Below are 27,600 nucleotides of genomic sequence, written 5' to 3'. Positions count from 1 at the left end.
AACAGTGGTTAGGCGTTCACTCCAAACAAAATATTTAGTTCCCTATAAAAGCTACAGGCTTTGTCTTGGTGACAGGTGGTTTAGGTTATGAAAATATAAAGCTGAGACGAGGGCGGGTTCACAGTCCAAGTAGGGGGACATATTAGACCACAAGGGCCTAACAAATGACAGTCTCTCCCTTTAATTACAATGCTTTGAGAGAGCTTGGAGGTGAGGCTGAAATACAAGCTCCTCTAAAAACAAAGATTGTTAGCAGTGTACCCTTTTCATCAGAGAAAAGAAAACAAAAGTCCATTAAACTCTGAGTTTAATACAAACACATAGATCGAGAGAGTAAAGGGGAGGGAAGAAAGAAAGAAAAATAAATATAGATTGTAACAGGTATATTAAAAAATCTGTTTCATGTGGGAATAAAAAAAATAATTTAACTGGTTGTATTCAAGTTAGGGTTATTGTAGTTAACTAAAACTATGAAAAAAATGTTACTTGAAATAAGATAAATGTTAACAGAAAAAAATAAAAATAAAATGAAATATAATGAAACTTAAACCTATACTATTTCAGCTAAATGTAAAAGCATCTTTCATTTTCATTTAACTTAACTTAACAAATGTGTTTATTTTGTAATAAAAAAATATTTTAATAATAATAAAGATTTTTTTCATAGTCAGGCCAGGTAGAAATAACTAAAAATACCTCACAGAGAAAGTGAAAATGTGCAACAACTACACTCACTTTCGACAGTGAAAGAAAGAAAAAGACCTCTGTGTTTTATCAAACTATGCCTGGACAGTCAGTGATTCCCAGGGCGGTCCTGTGTTAGTCTCGGTTGTGCAAGACAGATTGGTCAATTTGATGGGTCTGCAGTGGACTCTTCCACTTCCTCAAGCACAGGTTCATCCAGTAATTACATCATGTCTGGTTTCCCCTAGCAACCAGACAGCCCTGGACGTGACCATCTCGGAGCAATGAACGGAACCTCCTTTCCCCCATTCGTTTATTTGACGACTTCTTTTCCCTCCCTCTTAGCTCATGATACTCTCACAGGGACACAAACACACGTCTAGCTGAGAGCCAGAAAAGTTTTGACTTTCTCTAGAGCACAATTCGCATGAAAAACAATAGTAATACTGGTGTACCTGCTGTGTCTGCTTATCGATTGTTAAGCTGAACGTTTTCAAGTAATGACTTCAAATAAATGCTAACCCACACTAGTCCTCCATTACTCATTGATCACTCTCCTGTCTCTCTCTCTCATCACATGGCTCGGTCAAGTGCATTTACACTTTTTTTATGGAGCTGAAAGCACTGCAATGCAGCAGTGTGCTCGTACTCCCGAACCATGCAGTTCAATCACCTCCACAGTTCAGATTTTACCTGAGCACTGCTGCATTCCAGAGCCAAATCAAACGTAACTGCAGCTATTACTCAAGACCTTTCAAGTGTTTAGGGGCTGATGTCCTCTAGGATTCGTGAAGCTTCACAAAAATGTCAGATGCACTGTGCCTTTTAAAATAAGGTCAGGATTTTGCCGAGCATGCAAAAGTTTTCCATTTCATTAATAAATGTGAAGGATGAATTCTTAGGATTATATGGTGCACTGCAAAAAAAAAAGAAAGGGGGGGGTGGGGGGCTAGGACAATATATCGGTGCATTGTGATTCGTAGATTGATTCTGATCTTCATTTTTTAACAGCAGATGGCGCTCTAGGCTAGTTTTTAACCGCACACTCAAATGCTCATGAAGAAGAGTGCTCCTGCATTCGGCTGAGTCTGAGACTTGAGATTAATGTAAACAGCCCACTGCAAACACCCTTGTAATTCGCTTCAAACTTTTTGAACTTTATGAATATATTATTTTATATAAAGTTCAAGTGTGTGTGTAAGGAATTGGAAGGAAGCAGAGTATGGCTGTTTCTAAAGCACACAGTGCCGTCTGCTGTTAAAAACTAAGCTAAGAATCGCAACACATTCAGAAAATATCAGAATCGATCCAGAATCATTTCTCGATTCACGATGCATCGATATATTGTCCCAGCCCCAACATCGTGACCACGAATTAAGAATTCATTCCCATGGCTTAATAATTTGTTTGCTCATTTTAGTAAATCGTGGTCAATTTGAACTAATTTGTTCCCTCGTTTTGACTCAACCAAAACAAGGTTTATGTAATGATTTAGTAAGGTGAGGGAATGAATGATTATAACGTGCGCACAATTTACTTGAAACGAGGGAATGAATTAGTAAAACATGCTGATGTATTAGTAATTTGTGGGAACAAATTGTTAATTTGTGGCTACGATATACATATTATTTTCCTGCATGCGGGGCTCCGTAATTTTGTGTTTTGCAATACATATATTTAAACAATTAAATAATAATAAAAAGTAAATAATAATTTACTTCAGAAGCACAAAAGAAAGTCTGTGCTTTAAAAAAAATTATGCTTAAAAAATTAAAAAAATATATTTTTTATTTAATAAAAATATTCTTTGACATCAATATTACAATCTTATTTTTATAAAAAAAAAAAAAAGGAAAAATACTGATGTATAATTTTTTCAGACATTCTATGAATTCATCATATATTGGTTAAGGTGTATCTACATTGACTGGCTCTATATTTAATGTGAAAGACCACATTTTGTTCGGCAGCCGAGGGTCTAGCGGTAGTTACTGTATCTGCTCATTTCTGATCTATAATTAAACACAGAAGGCTTGGGTCTCTCAGAGGATCCAGACTAGCACTGCTGAAGTGTTTCCTGAGGGCACTGGGGTTCAAGGGAATTTTTCAAGTACTGCTTGAAATCAAGATTGAATTTTCAACATTTTCATGGTTCTTAGGTTTCCGAAAGTTATCAAGAAAAAGTCAAAGTTTCCAGTTTTTAAAATGCAGTTATTCAGTTTAGTCTATAATAAGCATTAAAATGTTAATCTGATGTGTGTGTGTGTCTGTTTGAGAGTGGATGATCTGTGAATTTGGTGTGTGAATAAATGTTTATGGAGGTTTGTGTTGTGATACCTGTGCCTGATACAGACTGCCAGGGTCTCGAGAACCAATTCCTACGAAGGAGCGGTTGGCAGGTGGCGTCCCGGGAGCAGAATATGCTGAAAGAGAGGGAGAAATTTGTCATTAAGAATAGAACAGATAGTAGAACAGAGAAAGTGGAGAGTGTCAAAAAGTTGAAAAATGCACATGCAAATCTCTGATATCACAAACAGTTTCAAGTAACGTTTCAACGTTCCTGGTGGATTTAGTGCTTAAACAGGTAAATATTACTATATTCAATTCAGATCTCAAATACAGTTTGAGTGAGTATGGCGTGCATCTGTTTCACACAGACATTGAATTGATGCTGCAATTAGGTCAGTTTCTGTGTTTGTTACCGCCAGACTGTGTAAATAAATATTATGTCTAGCGGAGACTCATTCGGTTGTCTGCTTATGTAAATCCAGTCTGTTGTTAGTGAATGTGCGCCTTCATCTCTTGAAGACTATATTAGCAGCAATTACAGAAGCTGTTGTGCCTTTTTATGTTTCTTTAGAAATTCTGTGTCTTGTTGGTAAATAAGGAACACACAACATAACAACCCATCTTTATCAAATAGGTCTTTGGATGAGCTGACGTGATTACGGGATGTGATTTTAGCTGAATAATCATGCCGAGCATCGAGTCTGACAGTGTGAGATGGTGATTGATCATCGGGGATACTGCAGCACCGCGGATGGTGAACATATTGAACTGTTCTCTGCATTAATAATTAAATTAGCATGATTAATGGACAGGGCAGCAAGCACTGGCCCATTAAAGCTGATCGGCACATCATCCAAATGTATCTTTTATACAGTTTACTGATGAAAAGACGCTTGTTGTGTTTCTCAAACACTGAAATCACACTCACATTGAATTTTTTTATAATAAACAATTCAGTTTGAAGCGGTTTTAAAATATATATTAATGTGCCAAGTTGCAACGTTACTTGCAACTTGGCACATAGCATATCTATTGGCTGTAAAAAGCCGATAGTTATGCTAATTAACAAAAAAAAAAAAAACTATGAAGCAATGTTTATTCTGAATAAAAATATAAATAAATTAATACACTATCATTTTTAAAGTCTTTAAAGCTTACCTACCATAAAAAACAGTAAATTTTACAGTAAAAACAGTAATATTCTGAAATATTATTACAATTTAAAAGAACTGTTTTCTATTTGAAAATATTTTAAAATGTAATTTATTCCTGTGATGCAAAGCTGAATTTTCAGCATCATTACTCCAGTCTTCAGTGTCACATGATCCTTCACAAATCATTCTAATATGCTGATTTGGTCAAGAAATACATTTATATTTTATTACTTTTTTATTATTATTATTTTTTTCTCAATAATGAAAACAGTTGTACTGCATAATATTCTTGTGGAAACCATGCTATATTTTTTTTCAGAATTTTTTGATGAATAGACAGTTCAAAAGAACAGAATTTATTTCAACAGGAAAAAAAATGTACTGACCTAAATTTTTTTAAATTGTAATATATATATATATATATATATATATATATATATATATATATATATATATATATATATATATATATATATATATATATATATATATAATGTGTAATCCAATTAAAAGCAGCCAAGTTGTGTGTCTTTGTGTCTGTGTAAATTGTTTGTGACATGAGCCAGACCACTAACTCTGAGCCAGCCATTAGTTTATTAGGTTTCTTATTCTGCTTGATATTATGTATACTTTATTAAACCCTGGGGTTTAACTCTACCTGTTGATGTGTGTGTTCTGCTGTTTGGTTTTTTGGCTATCTCTGGGTCTCTGGGACAGAGAGGGCGAACGAACGGATGGGTTGCAAGCGTCCCACTTACTGGGGGATGTGGGTGAGCTGGCAGCTGCGTCTGCAGAGGTGGTGCTGGATTTGGACTCTGGGGGCAGCGTCAGACGGGGCAGGCCGGGGGGTGGCGGGGGGGCCAGCATCTGAGAGGAGATGTAGTGACTGGATACCTTCACCTGACCACTGCCATTCAGCTGCAGAGGAAGAGAGGGCAACAATCAGCCACTGTGGGGAGGGACACCTCACTACCTCTACACAGCTAACATCACAATACATGCATCTACTGTCTCTGTGTTAATTACTTTCTCTTTAGCTTTGATTTTTGTTCCTCAAATTCTTTAAAATACTTAATGGTCTCGGCATATTTAGGATTACTAGTTAAATAGCATGTTTGACGTCACGGCAGGTTCTTACAGCTCTATTAGTTGTTGTTTTTGTGAACTAATGCAGTGTTCCATTCATTTTATAAAGTCAGAATTTCCAACATCCTACTTGGAGAAGTGCAGTAGAATGACACATGAAGACTTTCTTAAGCCTGACACTGATAAAGATGCATGATGCTGAGTGCACACAGTTAATTGTAAACATTCATTTACATTACATTTACATTATAAACGGCAGACGCTCTTATCCAAAACAACTTACATTGCATTCAAGATATACAGTTAATCATTTCATGCATTCTCTGGGAATTGAACCCATTACCTTGTCGTTGCTAGTGCAACTGTTTGAGCTACAGGAATGATTTCAAAATTAGTTCCTAAATTACAGATAATAAACATGTTAAGCAATTGTTTACAGAGACAGTTGTGTAAAAAATAGTAAATAACCATCTCTGTTGATAATACAACGGCAAAACATGCCAGCGTTGCCATTTTGCTTCATTGTCCATGCACAAGACAAAATTTTAGTAGGAAAACTAGTATAAAATATAGTAAAAATATCCCGCATCTGACAGTGAATGGAACACAGAATTAGGAAATACATCTTATTTGTTATCTTTAAAAACTCTAAACCGCATTAGCCTCTCTGCTGCCCCCACCTGCTCTGGAGTGTGCATGCTGCAGATAAGCTGAAATTCCCTGGACAATGTCGGAGTTTAATTTCAAGACACGCCTGGTTATGTGATCTCAACATAGAGATTTTAGACATTTTTACAAACATTTTTACATTATCATTTAACACTCACTTAAAGGGGTGATTCAATGCTGGAAAGATGGGCTTTTAAAATGTGTCTGTTTATGAGGTAGAAAATCAAAAAATTTTTTAAATCAGTGCTAAATGACTACTGAAAACAGAGAAAAAGGGCTGTGCTGTTTCCTTTTGCCAGAAAGGTATGGAAACTTCAACACCCATAATGCACTGAGCTCGATCCGACTGTCTGTCAGCTGAGATACAAAAATGCAGAAGTATGATCTGTAGTTTTCATAAAAGCCCTAGAACTGTCAAAAGAATTTAGCTGACAAATGAAACACGAGATCTGGATACACATTTAAAAATACAAGCTGGTTGAAAATCTGCAAACTTATCCTTTAAAAACACTAATAATTTAAAGGGTTAGTTCACCCAAAAATTCTGTCATTAATTACTCACCCTCATGTCGTTCCACACCCGTAAGACCTTCGTTCATCTTCGGAACACAAATTAAGATATTTTTGATGAAATCCAAGAGGTTTTTTTTTTTTAATCCTCAATTAAAAGCAATGACATTAGCAAATTCGATGTCCAGAAGAGTAGTAAAAACATTGTTAAAATAGTCAACGTGACTAGAGAGGTTCAACCTTAATGCTTTTTGTGCGCAGAAACAAAACAATAACGACTTTATTCAACAATTTTTCCTCTTCCCTCAGTCTGTTAAGCAGTTGGTGCAGTTCTGCGTTTCCTTGTTTATGTCCGAATGCAAGCATCACATGCATGCCTCATGCTGCTCACGTGAAGACGCATCAACCAATACTGAGCCGCTGTTTGGATGTAGAACCTGGAAGCGCTGCAACAAAAATAGCAGAGGAAAGCCGGCAAGAGAGACAAATTTGTTGAATAAAATTGTTATTTTTGTTTTGCATTCGCGTCGCTTCATAAAATTAGGGGTGAACCACTGTAGTCACGTTGACTATTTTAACAAAGTTTTTACTACTTTTCTGGATTGAACGTGCTAATTTCGTTGCTTTCAATGGAGGATAAAAAAACCTCTTGGATTCCATCAAAAATATCTTAATTTGTGTCCCAAAGATGAACGAAGGTCTTACGGAACGACATGAGGGTGAGTAATTAATGACAGAAATTTCATTTTTGGGTGAATTAACCCTTTAATGTAATCTTTAGCAAATCTCAAAATGAATACTCATTTTTTTATTCTGAACATTATAATGTTATGATGCCTTAATGCTACAGTCAATGCAAGCAGAAGATTATTTTCAAACATGCTGTATTTGTCTAAAGTACTTAATTTCTTTAGGCATACATTGTTTAAAGTGGAAAAAATTACTTTGTGTCCCGTAAAAAAAAAAAGTCTGATGAAACTTTAAAGTCCAGCCACATACTGTATTTCCACCTCCTCCTGCCATCAGCAGTTATGTGGGAGAATCAGAGTAACGTTGTGCAAACTGTTCTAGCGAACGAACCATTATGCATCGTTCTGTCGTTCTACCCTGGCCGCAAATCCATAAAACCCTCCATCATGCTCTCTTTCTCTCTCTGAGGGTTTGGCTCTCGTTTGCATTCTCGCCAAGTAAAACTGCACACTCACTGCCCTGCACAACAATAGCCGGTGAGTGAGTCAGCGGCATTATGGGTCGGTGCGGCTGTTCTTTGTGACTGCTTGGCTACAGTCAGACTGCAGTAGGGGGGAATTTCAATGAGTCTGCAGATTCGGCTGGTCCCGGCTGCCACAGGGCAAGATTCATAAATGTGTCTCTCTCTCTCTCTTTCTTTCCCTCAAATGCACTCTCTCTTCCCCCATTTATGTGCCAACATCAGCAACACCCCTAGACACAGAGATCTCCTCCTTCTTGGCTGTATTTCCTGTTCTCTCACTCACTCAGTCTTTCTGTCTGACGTGGAAATGGCACATGACTCTCCTACAGGAACCCCTGAGGATAAGTCATTCACACTTTCTGGTAGTTCTTTATGTCAATGTCAGAATGAAGTGACCCAGCCAGTTCTAATTCTTGGTCCACTGTCAGAACAGGCAGAAAGATCCCAATGTTGCTCGCCCCGTTGAGGATATGAGTCAGTAATGTTACTCGGATGGCATCCTGGGGTGTATGATAAGTCATTAGGAGAAGAAATAACACTCAAATAAAATGTTTTAGCCATTTTAAAAGTATGACACTATCACTGGTGTTTTTAAGATTACATTTAAGTTAGGGGAAACAAGTATGCACAATTAAACATTACTAAAAATTCACTCAAATCTGTTCAAGTGGGCCTTCTGAAAGCGCTCTGATAGCCACGCCCCTAATGAGTCATATACCCAGCAATCTGAAGCTGTGAGTGTGTGTGAAGGAAACAGGGCTGATGGACTCTGGTGTTTAGACTGCAGGTTGCTTTAACGGAAAGGGTGAAATCTGACCCTGTTGAGGCTACATGCTTGCAATGGTCAGCTCTTTTTGGCTTAGATTACATGGGCTACGATCCATGTAGGGCACATGATGGTATGTTTATCTGTCTCTTTTTCTCTCTGTCTCTCTCTCACTTGCACACACATAAACATACTGTATATTCAGGAAGTAAGTAGTTGATCTTTTAATTCATCATTTCTGGTATCACCCCCCCCCCCCCCCCCCAATTACCTTCTCTCTGACCTGAAGATTTAAATGGTAATTTTTTTAAAGGGACAGTTCACCCACAAAACAAAAATTCTGTCATAATTTACTCACCCTCATGTCTTTTCAAACCTGTATGTCTCTAAGGAACACAAACAAAGCGATTTCCAAATGGTTTTGGTTACCATTGACTTCAACTGTATGGATAAAAAAACTGACAATTTCTAAAATTAAAAATATGTTTTATTTATAGATGAAAGTCATACAGGTTTGGAACGACATGAGGGTGATGAAAGAATTTTCATTTTTAGGTAAATATCCCTTTAAGAAATGCTCCCGTTGCATGTGGAATGAGCAACAGCACTTTCCTCCACTAAGTTAGGGGCTTCAGATTTTGCTGTTGTATCCCATAAGGTTTTTAAGTGGCCAGGAGAATATGACCTCTAATTCAACTAATTTTTAATTCGACATGTTAACAAATTCAGTGCTGAAAATAAATAAACACGACAGGCTCAGAGCTGTGCTTGGCTCACATTCCCAAATGGGGTCCTACAAGTATTATGGCTGCTGATAGGTTGAACTGATGTTTGGATGATTTGGGATATATTTTCACATTCCCTGATCTGTGATTGTCAGAGATGCATGCTGAAAGTCAAATAATGTATGTCTAAATGCTCCATGGGATGATCTTACCGGGCTGGGCTGTTGATTGGACGGGTCACAGGCCAGAGAGACCAGGTCTTTGAGCGGGTCTTGAGAGCTGAGGTGTGGGGGGTACCGGATGGCCGTGTGCGGGAAGTAGGTGGAGGCGGTCTGGGGGAGAATGGGAGCACCAGGGAAGTGCAGAGATGAGGAGGGATGTGGACTCCGAGAGATACCTGAAGGGAAAAAAAAAATAAAAAATCAATACTTTTATCCAGCAAGGATGCATTACATTTTATCAAAAGTGACAGTAAAGACATTTATAATGTAGATTATAATTATAATAGAGCTTTCTACTCATCAAAAAAAAAAAAAAAAAAAGTATTAAATTTTCCACAAAAATATTAAGGAGCACAAATATTTCCAAATCAGCATATCAGAGTATTTTCTGAAGGATCATGTGACACTGAAGACTAGACATCCAGCTTTGCCATCACAGGAATAAATTACATGTTTAAATATATTAACATAGAAAACAGTTATTTTAAACTGTTATAACAATTTACAATATTACTGTTTCTACTGTATTTGTGATCAAATAAATACAAGCTTCCTTTAAAAACATTAAAAGTGGTAGTATATCTGTATATATGCAAGCACATTAATGTTCACCCCATGCATTTTAGTGACACATTTGATAAAGCATCACATAACCAATGTCTTAATTAAGGAGCTTTATTCAGTTATCATGTCCCTGTCATATTTAAACATCATAACTCTCTACAGAGTACTTTGTTTGCTGTAACACATTTGGCAATGCCCAACAGAAGTAATATCGGTTGGATGTTTCAGTGCAGGCACCATATGGCTGACACGCTCCACCAATTCATCTGAACAGCCAGGCTAATTGTTAGAGCATAACTCAGCCAGCTGTGAGGCTTTGGAGACGACAGTTCACTGTACTCCAATAAGGAATGACCTGACAGAGACAGCACCCACATCTCAGCCCAATAAAATAGTGAATGATTTATTCGTGCACACATCATTTAAAAAAAATCTTTTTGACCCCATAATTTTTTCATCAAATTGTCAAAATAAAAAGACAGACTTTTCTTTGATGATGTACGCTGGACTTCTCCAATCAATTCACCCTTCGCCAGGAGTTTGATTGTTATTTTGTCAGACAAACAAACCAGACAGGAGAGTTAATAAATTAACATTGGTGGACATGACCTTAAAAAACATGGTGTGTATTGATGTCTATCTGCGGTTGAAACAACATACCTTCTAAAGTGAATTCATGTTTATTACAAGTAGGAATAGATGATCGGTTCACATGCTGATTGAACTGAAATGTTACAGCGATCTGTCACGACACATTAAAGAGCCACATAACGGTATTTATTATTTGAATTTCATAAAAAATGCTTTTGCCTTTTGCCCAATGTACTGCTCTGCCTTGTCTGTCGGAATGTTATCAGTGTCCTCTTTGCTCTGCAATGTATTTTTGACTCTGTGAGAACATGATGGGTGGCGAGATTGTGCTATAGCTTGTCGAACAAAGCGACAGTAACCGCCCAGTTACTTACAAGTGACTGGGTGGTTCTTTGCGAAGGGTCAATTAGGCCATTTAAACTCTGCCCCTTTCTTATAAGTGACTGCATTCAGATTAGCCTTCATCCAATCAACAATGGATGGACAGTGCCTGCCCTACTTTTTTTCCAATAATCTATTTTACTCGAATGTACATCACAATGCAGAAGAAGAAAACTGTCATACTTCCATTACATCGCAATTTTAATGTACATTCCTGGTCTCATTGTGAACAATTCATGTTATTCTTAAGAAAAAAAATGGTTTGACTTCATAATGTTTCATCGAAATGTAATAACTTGCCCTGAAATAATTTATTTTTTTGCTGACATCACTTAATATAATGTTAATCAACAGCTAAATGGCTATCTAGGCAATTTTTTCACTCAGTGTGGCTCCATTCTGGTATGTTATTACAACTTTTTACCATCTAATCGATTCCTGATGGGTAAAATAAAGTCCTTGCATTTACACTTGTGCAAAATCTTATTTCACTCAGGAAAACATAACATTAAAGGGTTAGTTCACCCAAAATGAAAATTCTGTCATTAATTACTAACCCTCATGTCATTCCAAACCCGTAAGACCTTCGTTCATCTTCAGAACACAAATTAAGATATTTTTGATGAAACAGCAATTTAACCACCACTGTCAAGGCCCAGAAGGGTAATAAAGACATAGTTAAAATAGTCCATTTGACTAGAGTGGTTCAACCTTAATGTTATGAAGCAACGAGAATACTTTTTGTGAGCAAAAAACAAAACAAAAATAACGACTTTATTCAACAATTTCTTCTCTCCCATGTCAGTCTCCTACACAGTTGACGTAGTGAACGCAGTGCAGCGCTTCCGTGTTAACGCCCGGAAGCTGACTCATTATTGACCAACTCCTGCAGCATCACATCATGTGTACAGCATCAGCCAATACTGAGCTGCCGTTCGGGCATAAACACGGAAGCGCCGCACTGCAAAATAGATTTATGTTGACTTTTAACAGGGCCACATACAATATAAGCAGGCTGTACATGATATGATTATATTAGCAGAGATAGTTTGAATAACTGAACACAAGAGTAAAAAAATTTACATTTGTTTCTCCCAACCAGCCACTTGCTGTGTTTGTGTGTGCATTGTGGGGCCTGTGATGACAGAACAGACAGATATATGCACATGTGTGTTGTCCCCTCACCGCTGTGCACTGCAATGACAGGTCTGTGGTGCTGTGTAAAGCCGAGACGTGGAGAGCTCTCTTGAGGAGATGGACTATCCATCTCTGTCTTCTTAACTGTAGGGGAGATTCCTGTGTGAAAAAGAGAGAAAAGTAGAGAGAGATGGAGGAGGGGGAGGAAAGCGCGTGCTTCACTAATACGGAATACTGCAAATTCAGCTCCATTGTTCTATAAAAGGACAAACTTTTCTGAGTCTAAAGGAAAGCTTCGTCAGCTAATTAACGAGCACTGCGTGGTCACTCTCGATGCTTCTGTCAGGTCACAGCAGATGCTTCCAGTCACAACAACTGACCACAAGGTGGCGCAGTGTGATGAGAGAACCAGAGTTTTGACAGTGCTGCAGTGCAATGCAGAGAGTGCACTCTTTTCTTGCAGCCAGACCAATGGGATTATGGGAAAATATGTCTGTAGCTGAGGATCTGCACCAGGTATTTAAGGTCAATGCAATGATACTGTCTCCATATGGATGCTTCCAGAGTGATCTATTTAGAACATTTTCTATATAGAAGTTTTTCCTAATAAGGGACTTCATAAGTTCCCAGAAATTGCTTTGTTTTCAAAGAAGGATATATATGAAGATCTTCATTCAATGTTCTTTCATTTTGTTTGCGGTTATATGATGTCAAAAAAATTCACCCAAAAATTACAATTTCAAACCAGTTTGGCTTTCTTCTGCAGAATACAAAAGAAGATTTGAAAATTCTCTCTGTGTATTTAATGAGCAAACATTAAAAAGAGTCGCAACCTTCTTCGAAATGTCTTCTTTTATGTTCTGCAGAACAGAATTTTAATTTTAGAGTGAACGATACCGTTAGGGACACACATCATAAATGGTCACAGTTTCCCTCCCAAACACCATATTTTAATCCTCAGGTTTCAATCCATAAGTACCTGTAAAGGTGAGCATTAAACCAGAGCACAGAGCAATCAGCTGAGGGATTGTTAAAGAGAAACTCATTAGGAACGTCTAGACAGGAAGTTAGGTGGGCAGGGACGGGTCACCGCAGGGGGTTCAGCTGTGTGTACGTTGATGGGATTTTCCATAGAGGCTGATATGAGAACATTAATGCTACTTCATACACAGTGATGGATTTCAGATGCCTGCTGGTTATAGATCAATGGGGAGGGGTGAAGCAGGTCTCCTGAGATCTTAAACAACAGTTTTGCCTGGAGGGATAATGTATATTCACAAGGGTGTGACAGAAGTCGGATGTTATGCAAGGCCTGAAATGCCAACTCAGCACCTTTCTAATCGCACAATAAACTATGAAGGTTTTAGGCTGATCTGGAGATAACAACTTTGAATCTTTTTGTTCTTTTCTCATGAATAAATACTAAACTGTATGACTTAATGCATGTAAATGAATTTTAAATTTATGATTTTTTTCTTTAGGGCATTTTTCATCTTTTCCAAAATGTAGTGAGCTGCCTTGCTACCTACTTCCTACAGAACACAGTATCTTAACTGTCATCAAACCTCATTATTATTAGAATGTTGCTAAGCAAATGGCACAATACTCAATAAACAAAAATATAAAGTATACAAGTAAAAAATAAAAAAAGTTTGTTAAAGATTTCAACATCAAATTAAATGTTATATATATATACTACAATTCAATTCAGCAAGGATGCATTCAATTTATCAAGTGACAGTAAAGACATTTACAAAGTTCTTTGAACTTTCTACTCAAAGTATCTACAAAAGTTGATCAAAAAGTTTCTACAAAATTTTTAAGCAGAACAACAATTGATTGTCTTCAGCATTGATAATAATAAAAAATGTTTCTTGAGCACCAAGGATCATGTGACACTGAAGACCGGAGTAATGTCTGCTTAAAATTCAGCTTTGCTATCACAGTAATAAACTACTAAATAAATAATTTTTCAAATATATGCTGAGCATAAGATACTTAGGGAGCTCACTAGGCTGTAGAACACAGTCTTCCATTGAACTAATTTTACATATTATTAAAAGCGCACTCGGCATCATCATCATCAACATCACATTTTCACCTACGAACCGCATATATCCTTTTATGCTCCCACAAACTGAACTCCCCCTACATAGATTGCTCATTGAAACTTCCCCTTACATAAACCCAGAAGTGGATTACAGTATGGTTTCTGTATCTACTGTTTGCCCTACATTATATGAAATTAGTTGAGCTGCTTCAGCATAAAAAGAGCTGTCTAAAATGGTTTTATAAGATTTTAAGGGTCTTTACGTTGAGCTGATAGCTGTCAAAACCCTTCAGCTATTCACAGCATCAAAGGCAGTGATCCTTCACACCCATGTCATTCATTAGTTATGCTTTAGCATCAAGCATGATTCTGATATGCACTGTCACACATGAGTTATTCCCAATGTACAGTATGGCTGACATGTTGCTACATAAATTTTAACTCCTCAAAAACAGAAATGAAAACCACAAATTAGCATTATGAGCAAACCAGCCAACCCAGTTATTCTAGTCATTTACCTAGAAGTGCTTCATGAAGATCCCAAGGAATCAAAAATATAGCGAAAAAATTATGTTTACAGAGTAGACAACCAAAGGGTCAAGGGTCAGATGATTGACTACAGTGATACAGTAGATCTCTCTCAGTATGATAAGACAGCAAATACTGAGTTCGGAAAAATTCTGCTCTAAGCTAAAGAACAGAGTGCAGTGCTGCTTTCTGCAGACTTTCACAAAAACGAGAGTTCATGAATTAATTAGGATTTGGCACTACGTTAAGGAAATTCAAATCCAAGTCCAGCCTAAGCTTGTGATTTTAGACTTCCTCTACTGCAGTTGAAAACCTGATATGTTTGTCATTCACTATCTGAATGTGCTTCAAAAATGAGGCCCACATCTATGCTTATGGATATGAAAATCTTCATACACAATAGGAGCCCACTAGTCTATAAATTGGTTAGTTCTACCACTATTCATTGCTATGGATCACGTCATTTTAAGTTACACTTGTACACTACATAGTGACAGGAAGAATGGTCTTCTGAAAACTGTGTATTTCTGTCATTATGTTTGTATGGTAACAAAATATTAATATTTCAGAGTTCAAAACGAACCGCACAATGGACCAACTAAAACTTAAAAAGTTAAAAATTGTTTTCGTTAATTGAAATAAAGCTGAAGCTTAAACTTAAAAAAAAAATGTAACACAAATTAGAAATGTTGCCTTGGCAGTTAACTTAAAAGTTTAAAAGCTGAAGTAGTTAAAATAAAAAATTAGAAATATAAAAAATATAGAAATATTACAAAACATTAAAAAATATAAAAATATTTTAATAAAAATAAAATATTTAATATGTCCAAACTAATCTGACTTCATTATCTTACATCAGCCAAAGTAATTTTAATGGTTAGATCACCTAAAAATAACTCCACATAACCACTTTTACAGTGTAGTTTTACTAGACGACTAGTGTAAAAACAAGTAGCTGTGCAAGCCCTCATGTACAGGAACTTTATTATTGGTTGTGTGGTGTAGAGGTCAAGGCACAAGGGAACTGAAAGATTTCTGGTACAGTCACTATAAGCCACCACTATTGTGCCATAGCCCGGGTTGCTCTAGAGGGATTGTCCAAGTTCACTGTAAGTTCATGGCCTAGTTCTAAAGATACTGTCCAATAAATATTCATAAAACCTTTAGTAAAATAAAAGCAAATCAACCTTTTCACTTCCATTTATGATTCTATATTTCTATGTTAAAATGCTGTATTGTAAGTTCAAAAACAAGGCTGACCTCCTTCCATCTCCTCTGGCCAGTTGCGTGAACTGCTGGCGGGGGAGTTGGGAGAGGTGTAGTACTCGCCCCCTGGGCTGGTGTCTATATCATCCTCCATGGATCCTGACTTGTGTCTCTTACTTCTGTGTCAGACAAAAATGAGAAGGAGAAGAGAAAATGAATGATGGAGCAAAGCATTGTTTAGCTGAACCTTCAGACAAATATGCTGTCCAAAACTGTCTGGACGTGCCTTATGTATGCCCCACGGACCTGCTTTTCCAATGCACTTGACTACAATGAGCAGAGTGCATTCACCTTTTGTTTAGCTTTGCAGTGCGTTTAATGGAAAATAAGCACATTAATCAGAACTGAGGCTTTGGCTAACCACAAAAGCAGATAAATCAAATAAACTGCCCTCAGTAGACCTGAGTGAGGGGCCATGTTCCTTTCACACTCACTCATCTTTCCCAGGTGCATGTAAGGATGTAGTTTTGTGATGTTTTTATTCAGCTTTGTGTATCGCCTGAGGTGGTTTTTGCCTTGACGCACACATGACAAATCTTATTGTCACTGAGGTGTACTGGTGTCTTGAGCTTAAAACGCCTTGGGCTCCCTCTGTCTAATTCATCCAATATAGCAATTGTTAACAGCAAACATTTATCATAGCAAGATGCTGACAGGTACATTTAAAACTCTCAAAGCCTTGTCTAACTGCCCCGAAATCTCACATGCTCCACAGTTTCAGCCTGGTTCAGATAAATAGGCCAAACAAATTCTGGTTTGGACCAATCAGCAACTGCTGCAAGCTGTTGAATTCATGGCAACACGGAGAACCACAAAACTCAAAAACAACAGCTGGTGTACAAACATCTACAATGTAGCCGCTGTTGGGAAAGTTATATAAAAAGAAAACTTCTGATTGAGTTATGAAATAACAAAGGCAAAAATGTACTTCATAATGAAGACATAATCACATTAAAATTTAACATAAAAAATATTAGATAGGACCTATTATGCCCCTTTTCACAGTATGTAATATAAGTCTCTGGTGTCCCCAGAAAGTGTCTGTGAAGTTTCAGCTCAAAATACACCACAGATCATTTATCATAGTTTGTCAAATTTCCCCCTATTTGGGTGTGAGCAAAAACACTGCGTTTTTTGTGTGCCCCTTTAAATGAAAATGAGCTGCGCTTTCCAAAAGAGGGCGGAGCTTTAACAGCTTGTGCTTCGGTTGCTCAACAACAACAAAGCTGGAGAATCTCACGCAGCCAAAATAACGATTAAGAAAATATCTTCCTTTGCATTGAACTTTGAGCGTTGTAACTTTGCAGATGTTGTTTATACTCAAACTGCAACATTACACAGGTTAACAAAATTATATATATATATATATATATATATATATATATATATAAATGAATGACATTTGATAATAAGTTAAAAAATCTTTGTAAAAGTTGCATCGTATTTGATGCAGTCTCAGATTAATATATTGTAATCATTATGTTCACAACTTGTCATAATTACTTTGATGAGCTCAATGTTTCTTCCTAAAATTAATACATGATGTTCGCTAACTGCATGATTTGTATTATCTTAGAACTGTACATTTCTGAAATATGGATATTACTTGGACACAGTCACCTCTGATAACAGATGATATATATCATAACTGATGTTTTGAATCTTTCAATATGTATTGTGAAAAGCTCTATACAAATAAATGTGAATTCCCAATGAAATGCCCAATAAACAAATATTTAACCCATTAATGTATGATATCCATTACAGTGGACAGATATATTTTCAGTCATGAAAAGTTAACTACAACAAATACATAAATAATACCTGATTAAAAGTGTTCTTTAGATCTTATAAATAAAAGTCAATGACATATGAAAAGGACGGTCATTTAGAATCATGATCAAAGGTCATCACTTTTGGACATTATGCATTAGATGTTGAAAAGAACATGTGTGACAACAAATGTGGACAAAACTATCTGATAAAGATGCTTTATTCCTTAATTAACATCAGACAGATCCACTGAACTGAGTCAGAGGATGTTTATGACTTCATCAAAGCTGGACATGGATGGAATCCTTATTTTAATGTGAGCCAATTTTGCATTGCGATAAACAGATGTGGCTTCATTTTTGTGTCTTTTTTGATTCTTTTTCAAACCACATACATACGCACACACACAAACACAGATTAGATCTCATCACCAGTCAAAAGTAGCTCAAGGACAGACTGCCTTTGACAAGAGGATTTCTGCCCGCTGCAGGCAGATGTGTGGTGGAGACAGGAATACTGACCCACTAGAGGAGGTACTGGGTAGGGTTCTCCTCATTCCCACCCCTGAAGGGTTCAGGTCGTAAGCAAGATGCCCCTGCAGCTCTCCGAGAGAGAAGTTTGGCCCCGTGCCCGTCACCACCGGTGCTGCACACACATATGGAGACATACACAGGTTACTATAAGCATATTGCAGTAAACAAAAAAATGTATTGGCTGTAGAACCATTTTTATTTATATAAATATTTATATATTATATTTTTGAAGAGTTCAGATACAAAAGCGTCTAAGTGCCGTCTGAAACTTTCTTCTAAAATGAGCATTTTTATCAAGCTCGTATGTTTAGGTTCAATAATTTCACTTTAATGGCAATTAATAGGTCCTTTTCATTGCCATTAAAGTGAAATAACTGAACATAAACATACAAGCTTGATAAAAATGCTCATTTTAAAAGAAAATTTCAGATGGCACATAAGAGGCTTTTGCATCTGAACTCTTAATTTCTATAAACAAACAAACTTGTAGACTACCATTCAAAAGTTTTGGGGTGGTAAGATTTCTTAATGTTACTGAAAGTATCATCTTATGCTGGCCAAGGCTGCATTTGTTTGATCAAAAACACATTAAAACAGTAACATAACTAAAATTTTATATATATATATATATATATATATATATATATATATATATATATATATATATATATATATATATATATATATATATATATATATTTGAGAAATTTATTCCTGTTATGGGAAAGCTTCAGTTTCAGCAGCCATTATTCTAGTCTTCAGTGTCACAAGACCTTTCTAATCATGTGATCATGTCATACACCAATCTGCACAGCACAACAATCACAGCACAAGTTAAACACACATATTATTTCAATGTTTAAAACTGCTGTGCTGCTTAAAATGTTTGTGGAAACTTACTACATTTTTTTCAGAATTCTTTGATGAATAGAAAGTTCAAAAGAACAGCATTTATTTAAATCTTTTGTAACATTAAAACTGTCACTTTTGATCAGTTTAAAGCATAATTGCTGAATAAAAGTATTAATTTCTTTCTTTCAAAAAATCTTACTGACCCCAAACCTTTGAACGGTAGTGTACTTATCATAACAATAACTAAAAAAAGTACTATGGTATTGCCATGATACCATTTTGGACATGGTATCACTATAATACCATGTGTTTTGGACATGCATCAAAAATATTATAGTAAATGAAAATAGTAACCATTCAGTACTATGGTAAATTTCAAAGTAATGCCACAGTACTTTTGCGTGGGAAGCTAAATACTGTAGTGCAGTTGGTTATGAATACTGTAGTGCACATCATGATAAATCCCTCACTGCTATCACAAAGAGGAATATCTTAGCTGTGACTCTTTATTCACATGTTTAACACTGGTGATTGTTATCTAGCATACAGTAAACTAGAGGTTTGCAGCATGACCTGTTAAATACTTGCATTAGATAGGTGTTATCTCACACAATCATGTTTAAACCAAAGCGAGGTTTATGTGCCACTGCATGTCTGCTCTTACCTGAGCTGAACTCTTTCCTTATATAATTCCACTACTCTGTTTATGTTCGATTACACCGTAATAGCTCGAGCTTAATGGACAGGTGTGTTCAGTTATGTCTGAATGTGTTGTATGTAAATACAATGTGGGAACAATGGGCTTGTTATTCTAGTAGGTACGACTGTGACCTACGGCATAAGAATAATACATTTATCAAATATTGTGTAGAAGTACATTAGACCTGGTTTGAGCATGATTGATTAAAGGCACAATATGTAAGTTTTTTGGGATAAAAATTTACAAAAAAAACTACTAGAAGAATATATATTATATATTTTGTTACATTTTTTGTTGACTTGTGTGCTTCCATTATCCCAAATGCTTCCAACAATGTTCAGATCCAGAGAAATCAGCAATTTTAACCATTGTAACGGCTCGTGTCATTGCGTTGCCTGTCAGTGACATCATATCTGTGTTACCCTCGATTTCTGGCTTTACTGCTGTAGGCTCTCGGCCACGCCCTGCTTCATACCACAGTAATACTAATAAAACTTTAATACATTAGCTCATCCTTGAACATGATTTCTGCCCATCGGATTGCTTCCCATCGGCTGTGGACATGAACAACTCCCATGATTCCACGCTCAATCATGGCGTCATCAAGTTACGCCTTTGATTTTGTTTTGAATAAGTGACCTATAGCGGCCAAACATACGTACTGTGACTTTAATACTAATGAAACTGCACTATGCACAATAAGACATTTAATTAACATGCATTTGCAATCTATGAGTTTGTATATAACTTGTAAAACACTGTGATTGCACACAGGTGTGAGGAGTGATATACAATGATCTTGCTTATCTGACTACCAGACAACAGGAAGCCAAATGGAAAGAAGAAAATAATTTCGGCTAAACACAATCAGTTGCGTTGGACAGACTGGTGGGATTCCTTCCCTTGTAATGAGGAACTGTCAAACTTGACATGAAACAGCTGTGAAACTGACAATTGTGTCTAATATGTGGACACAGGCTGCGTGGGAGGTGGAAAGGGACAGATGAGATACGAAGACAAGAAAAAAAGACAAGAAACTCAAACAAACTGATTCATTGAAATGGTTTAGACTCTCAGGGGACAGTTCACCCAAAAATTTAAATTATAATATATAATATGACATAAATGGTGAGTAAATGATAACAGAATTTTCATTTCTGGGTGAATTGTGCCTTAAGTGCATTATATGAAATACAAAAGTATCTCACTTCTTGATACTTGCACCAGTTCTGTTACACTGAAGACGCCCGAAGTTATGAAGCTCTCTTGAAACTCTGGGGCATCTGTTAAACAAAAGAAAACATGGAATAAATGATGGTGCAGTGCTTTCCAACACAAGGATATCACCGGCATCTCACACACAAAGAAATTTAATTTAGTTTTTCTAAGTCACTCTGGATAAAAGCATCTAAATGAATGAATGCTAGCGTTTTACATAAAAGGAGTCTGTTCAGCCAGTACACACCAGTTGTAGTGAATAATGGACAAAAGGAAATTTTGGATACAGTGTTTTACTCAGCTAAACTAAAATTTGAATTATATTCATTTAGGGGTTTTTCCTCAGCAAATATTGATATATGTCAGTGAGTTTTTTTTTTTTTTTTTTACATTTTTGAAAGAAGTCTCTGTGATGGTGATGCTCACCAAGGCTGCCTTTATTTGATCAAATTATAGTAAAAGCAGTAAAATTGTGAAATATTATTACAATTTAAAATACATGTTGTCTATGTTAATATATTTTAAAAAGTAATTTACTTATGTGAACTTTTCAGCGTTCAGTGTCACATGATCCTTCAGAAATCAATCTAATATGCTGATTTGGTGCTCAAGAAACATTTTTTTATTATTAATGTTGAAAAATAGTGGAAACTAAAATAGTTTGTTCAGGATTCTTTGATGAATAGAACAGCATTTATTTGAAGCAGAAATATTTTTAACACTGTAAAAGCATTTACTGTCACTTTTAAACAATAAATTTTCTTTCTGAATAAAAGGATTCATTTCTTTCACTAAATATCTAACTGACCACAGCCTTTTGAACACTAATGTATATTATCACAATCACATTACAACAACCACAAATTATTCGGTATACAATATCATATTCATAAATCGATTGACTAATTTATTTTAAATAGTTGTCAATGGACAAGTACCTCATCCATCCCATCAGTCCTATAATAATACCACAGGATTATGAGCAGGCCTGAATATGCAAATCACCGACATAATCTCAATCACATACCATTCCTATCTAGAATTTCCCTAAACAGAGCTAGACTTTTATCCACCACGTAATGCAGAATAAACTGCTGGCCTTTCAGACAAGTTCTGTTGAAACAGGGGAATGTGGGTAGGAGTGTGACATGAACTGGGCAGAGACAGATAGAGAGAAAGATGTTGAGTGTGTGGGTATGGGTTTGAAGCTGTGCATGTAGGTTGCGTTGTGTAAACAGGATGTTTGTATAGTGCAGTAGAGGACGCTTACAGGACTGCACCGTGCTGTATGTTGCAAAACACGGTATACTGCAAGTATTCCCGTACACGTTGTGTGAATGTGGGTGTGTGTACATGTGCTCTCTTACCCATGGTGGCTGCTCGACTGTCCTCTTGATCTGAACCAATGCCTGTACGAGGACTACTGCTCTGTTCAGCCTCTGAAAAAGAACAAAAGATAGAAAGACATTAGTCTCCTACTCAGCAGATTCTCTTAATATATATATATAAATGCGAAGGTCTGAAGAGTTGAGGTGTTCAGCCGTTCATCTTAATGTTCAGCTTAATGTACAATAATGCTCAGTTGCAATCTTCAACATTTGATTTTCTGTGATGTACTGAACAGAGATAGTGAATGAGTTGGCCTAATTTATATAGAAAAAATACTGAAAATATTGTACCTATTCAGGTCAAGTGACTGGCATCAATTCATCATTTTTATCTAAAAATAACATGACAGGATGCCGAGGCTGTTGTTCTCAAGATAAATGCTGATATGTTGTAGTTTATTGTAAAATAAACTGTACATCTTAAATTACTATTATTAAAAATGTAAACGTAAACATTAATATAATCAAAATAAAAATATAAACATAACAAATATTTTTCAGCCAAATAAAAATGTATTTTAAAAGTTAGCTTTTTTGTCAAATCTTGGCAGGGCAAATAAAAATCTGGCACAACTAGGCCAGTAGAATATGAATAGAAAACATACAAATAATAAACAGTTGAATAATTACTCTGATTCTATACATGATAAATGGCAAACATTCTGTAAGCAAACTGCAGCATAGAGACTAGTGTTTGTTCAATGAACAGAAACCTCTGACATGTTGGCATGTGGTTGATCATGTCAGCGATAGCTTTGGTAATCCGACATAAGAACATGTTTCTGTATAAACAGCAGACAAAGCAAAAACTCTGTATGTTTTCTATAAATCACTCATAGGACACTGATACAGCCATGAGCTCTGATACCACGACGAACTGAGGCTCAGCCAAATGGCTCATAAGCCTTGTAAATGAGAAACACACCGTATCAAAGTGCTCCAAAACCATTCAAATATTCTCTTTCTTTTCAACTTGTTTGGCAAGGCCGAGCGTAATCTCGTTGAACCCTCTTCACTGGCAGAGCATGGGGATTGTCTTGCCAAAGTGTAAACTCATTGAAGCAACACAATAATGACAAAACAACCTAATCCAACCATAAAACCTTCCTATTTGTGAGCGTTCCAGCTCTTTGCCACACGGATGTGAGGGAAAACGCAGATAAACACATAAAACGAATTCAAGTCAAGAAGCGACGGAGGATTTTCTGAATAGGGAATGAAAGAATGGAGGGGTTACCGCAAGGACTCTGGCAGGCGTTCAAAGAAAAGCCAGTAAAAAAGCTCAAGCTGGATAAATAAATAAGAGTGCTCCCTATCAGATGGGCCGCACGCCACAGCCAGTTCAAAGTCGAGGAGAGTCCGACTGGCTGCACACGTCTCAATGCAACGCTTCATTACGACTCTCACACTCTTTGTGGCCTACAGGACTCGGAGGCCGACCGCAAACTACTGCTCAAGACACATGAAAACACACAGACCACAGCAACACAACAGTGATTCTGGAGCAAATTTCTTAGATCTATTTTTCTTATAGGCAATACACTAAAAGTTTATGTGAATTTGTGTTTGCAACCCATTTCACTTCCATAACGTGACATAATTCCAAGTGAAACAGGATATTTAGCCAAACAAAATGCAAGGTAGTTTAGGATCATAAGAATTGGGCGTTACATACCAAAATGGAGCCAAAGTAAAAGCGTTTTTTCTAAATTTGGCTATTGATTAACATTACCAAATAGCCTGAACGACCTATGTGATGTTGCCAGAAAAGAAAAGTAATTTCAGAGGAAGAGAAAGTCATTACATAATGATTAAAAATTGCGAAGACAGATTATTTTTTGCGTTTGGAATAAGATGAACCACTGAATAAATCACAATAAGATCAGAAAATAAATATGGTCAATTTGGATTTTATGTTGACTTTACGATCACGACTAGTCTTCAATCCGACCTCTCATATAATTATTCCAGCGTAATTTTCCCCTGCCACAAAATATGAAATGTTTTCTTTAAATATATGTGCAAAGTGCAGCCTAATTATGTTGTTGTAAGTAAAATACACATGCTCTGGGAAAAAAAAAAAGAATTATAAACTCTACAAATCTTCATAAGTTCAATGACATTCCAAAGGAAGCGGTTGGACCCGGGCCATAATACTCAATGTTTTGATTATGAAAAATTGGAGAGGCCTTAAACAGTAGGAGACAGATGGATGCTGAGAGGTCTGGAGTTTGTTCCAGAGGAGACGAGCAATGTTTAAAAGTGCGGCAAATTAAAAATAAAAAAATAACCCAACACAAAAACATAAACAAACATGTCTGTCATCGCTGCGATTCTTCGCAGGCCAGGATGATTAGCGCTGCCAGCTACAAAGAGGGACACGCTCCAGTTCTCTCTCTCTCTGCTTTTCTTCTCCATGACTGTCTTCAGAGTCTTATGCACTCCTGCCAAAAGCTGTGGCGGTTTCTAGGCAGTCAGCCCTCAGACCGAATAACTGGCAGGGAGAATCGGAGGGAAGGAAAAATAAAAGTGTCAGTTTGAGGGAGATACTGGCACCGAGAGGCTCTGACACATCTCTGTGTCCAAAAGGGCCCGTGAAGCTGAAGACACCAAAACATAAAATGTAAATAAGAGAGGAATCTGTACCCAATTGAGAGCTCCTTATTTCATTTCCGACATAAGTCTAAGAAGAAAAAGTAGAAATGCAGATGGAAAATATGATGCAAAACTATCTGCTAGAAACAACGGCCATTTTCTTTGTGGTGCATAGCGTCAAATGTTTGCCATTCATGACAAAACAAAACCTAATCCAATCATAAAACCTATTTTCCACACAAATCTAAGGGGAAAAATGCAGGTAACATTCACAACATAAATAAAAGAAACAAAAAAGTAGAAATGCTGGTGGAAAATATGATGCAATAAAATGTGCTTGAACAACGTCCATTTTCTCTCAAGCGCACCATTTTGTAAAGCCATTTCTCAAACTCTGAAACGCAATGGTAGCTTTCCTTAGTTGGACTACAACCCAAAGTGTAATCTGGAGACATGTTAGTCTAGTCGATTAGTAACCCAAAAAATATTCTCTGACCTATCAAGAGGACTGCTTCCTTCTCCTTCATCAAAACCAAAAATCATTTTTGCCTCTAGCTTCTGACTTCTTTGTGTAATATCTTTAGCATCTCGATGATTTAATGGCCCCATGCTTAAGAACTTTTTGTCCTTGTATGTGCTTTCCATACTAAAACTGTCACTGCAGTAAAAGTGAGGTTGCTCCTAGTGAAAGTTGTTATTTCTTTTCATGCAAGCTACATTTCAAGCCAGGAATCAGTCATCGACACAGCCATTTACGTTTTTTTTTTCTTTTTGGCAGACATTTCATGAGCAGAGAGGAGGTTTGTCGTTGGCAGCCATTTTAGATCCCTCTTTCTGCTTTCTCTCCCTCTCTCTATCTCTCACACTCACTCTATCCCTCCCTCTTTTTCTCAAGCAAGAACAAAGTAAAAGTAACAGTACTGAAGAGTGCCAGCTTGCCCATGTGCCAACTCACTCCAGTCAGGGCAGAAGAGAGAGCGAGAGGGAGACAGACAGAGAGACAGAGAGGCAAATGGCCGCTGCTAAATGGTTGGCAGAGACTCTGAAGATTTAGAAAGTTGGAGTGGGCAGAGAGCGAAAGTCAGAGAGAAAGTTTGAGCTGTGGAAGTGACCTTACGTGAAAGACATTCCTGTGCACTGCCTCAGCCATTAGAGTGACTAACAGCTAAATAACAACATGAGGTATTACGCAGTTAGTCATGGCAGGAAGAGTGAGCAAACTTTCACTCTTTCAGAACCAGAAGAAAATAAACATTTGGAGTTTGGAGTTGAGTTCAGAATGTTCCTCTAGAAATCCTGCACACTGACACACAGAAACTCAACACTTTCCAAATCCTCAAAATACGCCATCAGCTAGATAATTACGGGTCATCATGGGGTATGTAAAACTTTCTATTCATGAAAGGAAAATGGGTATCAGTTTCAACAAAAAATATTAAGCAGAACAACTGGTTTTAACATCGATAAATGTTTCCTGAGCATCAGATCCGCATATTAGAATGATTTCCAAAGGATCATGTGACACTGAAGACTGGAGTAATGGCTGCTGAAAATTCAGTGTTGCCATCACAGGAATAAAAATGTTAAAATATATCAAAATAGAAAACAGTTATTAGAAATTGTAATGATATTTTACAATACTGTTACTGTACTTTTAATCAAATAAGTGCAGCCTTGGTGAGCATATGAGACTTCTTTCAAAAATGTTCAAATAAAATCTTACTGACCCCAACTTTTGAACAGTATAAAGCAAGTAGCCTATATATTTGTACATTAATAACAGCTATACTACAGGGACTGGTTGACGAACGTTCTAAGGTGTGCAATAATTTTCAGCTAAATGCTTGGCTAAAATAGTTCCAGGCAGATCTTGACCTCATTATATGTTCATATCACTTCGCCAAATGATTTCAGACTTCAAATGTCCTTACAGCCTACAACAGCAAAAGAACTTATGGTTTCGCTATTGATAGAGATGCTGCTGCCGAACGCTGTCGAAAGACGCACAGATTCAAGTAATTCACACATGCATAATCTCTCTTTCTCTCTCTCTAATAACTGCATTAGCTCAAGCCTCATTTACTAGCTCTAAAATGACGTTTTGTAATTAGTAATGGAGGCGTGGGTTGTAAGAAATTAGTCCTACACACAAGAGCGTTTTAAGGACAAAAACCTGACAAATGTCTTAGAATACAACATCTGAACAGTGTCTTGAGGTATAGTAACTGCAGCATAAGTAGAATAATTGACTCCAGTCCATTGAATTATTAGAAAATAATGCACACCCAAACCTTTGCGTCATGGCCCCATTACCACCTCGGGTATGCATTATTTTCGAATAATTCAACGGTCCGTCATCAATTATTCATTACTTATTAAATGGCTTGTATTGTACGCAGCATATATCAATGTACGTAAAGTTTTTATAGGAAGACATAAAAAGCATCTGTCAGTTATATACGATAGATAACCCTGACAAAGGTTGAAGACCCCTAGATGATATCAAATGAATAAAAACACAAAAGGTACAAAAAAACAAACAAAGAGACACTTGAGCAACACTAATTGCTACTCCATTTCTAGCTACTTTTGCTACAAAACGCTACTGGTGTTCATGTTTTTATTTTTATTTTATTTTATTGGTTTATTTGATAGGGACCATGCATATTCATGAACATTGTTGTATACAATACACCATGTTAATATG

General features: G+C 36.7%; 1 protein-coding gene across 7 annotated transcripts in view; it reads right to left on the bottom strand.

The window, feature by feature from the left end:
* Window positions 1-27,600, bottom strand: part of nfic (nuclear factor I/C) — a 115,503-nt gene that overhangs the window by 19,320 nt on the left and 68,583 nt on the right. For all 7 annotated transcript variants that reach the window (XR_010895973.1, XR_010895971.1, XR_010895969.1 and 4 more), the window contains exons 3-10: window positions 22,278-22,349; window positions 20,901-20,975; window positions 18,129-18,252; window positions 15,829-15,953; window positions 12,039-12,149; window positions 9,309-9,493; window positions 4,886-5,045; window positions 3,022-3,107 (exon numbers count right to left, since the gene is read on the bottom strand). Coding sequence is in view for 1 of the 7 variants with exons in the window: in XM_067394708.1 (XP_067250809.1) it covers window positions 3,022-3,107; window positions 4,886-5,045; window positions 9,309-9,493; window positions 12,039-12,149; window positions 15,829-15,953; window positions 18,129-18,252; window positions 20,901-20,975; window positions 22,278-22,349 (938 nt within the window). In the remaining 6 variants the exon portion in view is untranslated. The remainder of the gene's footprint in view (window positions 1-3,021; window positions 3,108-4,885; window positions 5,046-9,308; window positions 9,494-12,038; window positions 12,150-15,828; window positions 15,954-18,128; window positions 18,253-20,900; window positions 20,976-22,277; window positions 22,350-27,600) is intronic.

The sequence above is a fragment of the Chanodichthys erythropterus genome, chromosome 9 (genome assembly GCF_024489055.1).
Source record: "Chanodichthys erythropterus isolate Z2021 chromosome 9, ASM2448905v1, whole genome shotgun sequence".
Classification (NCBI taxonomy): domain Eukaryota; kingdom Metazoa; phylum Chordata; class Actinopteri; order Cypriniformes; family Xenocyprididae; genus Chanodichthys; species Chanodichthys erythropterus.
The sequence above is the reverse complement of the archived record's forward strand: the minus strand, read 5'-3'. Positions and strand labels throughout refer to the sequence as shown.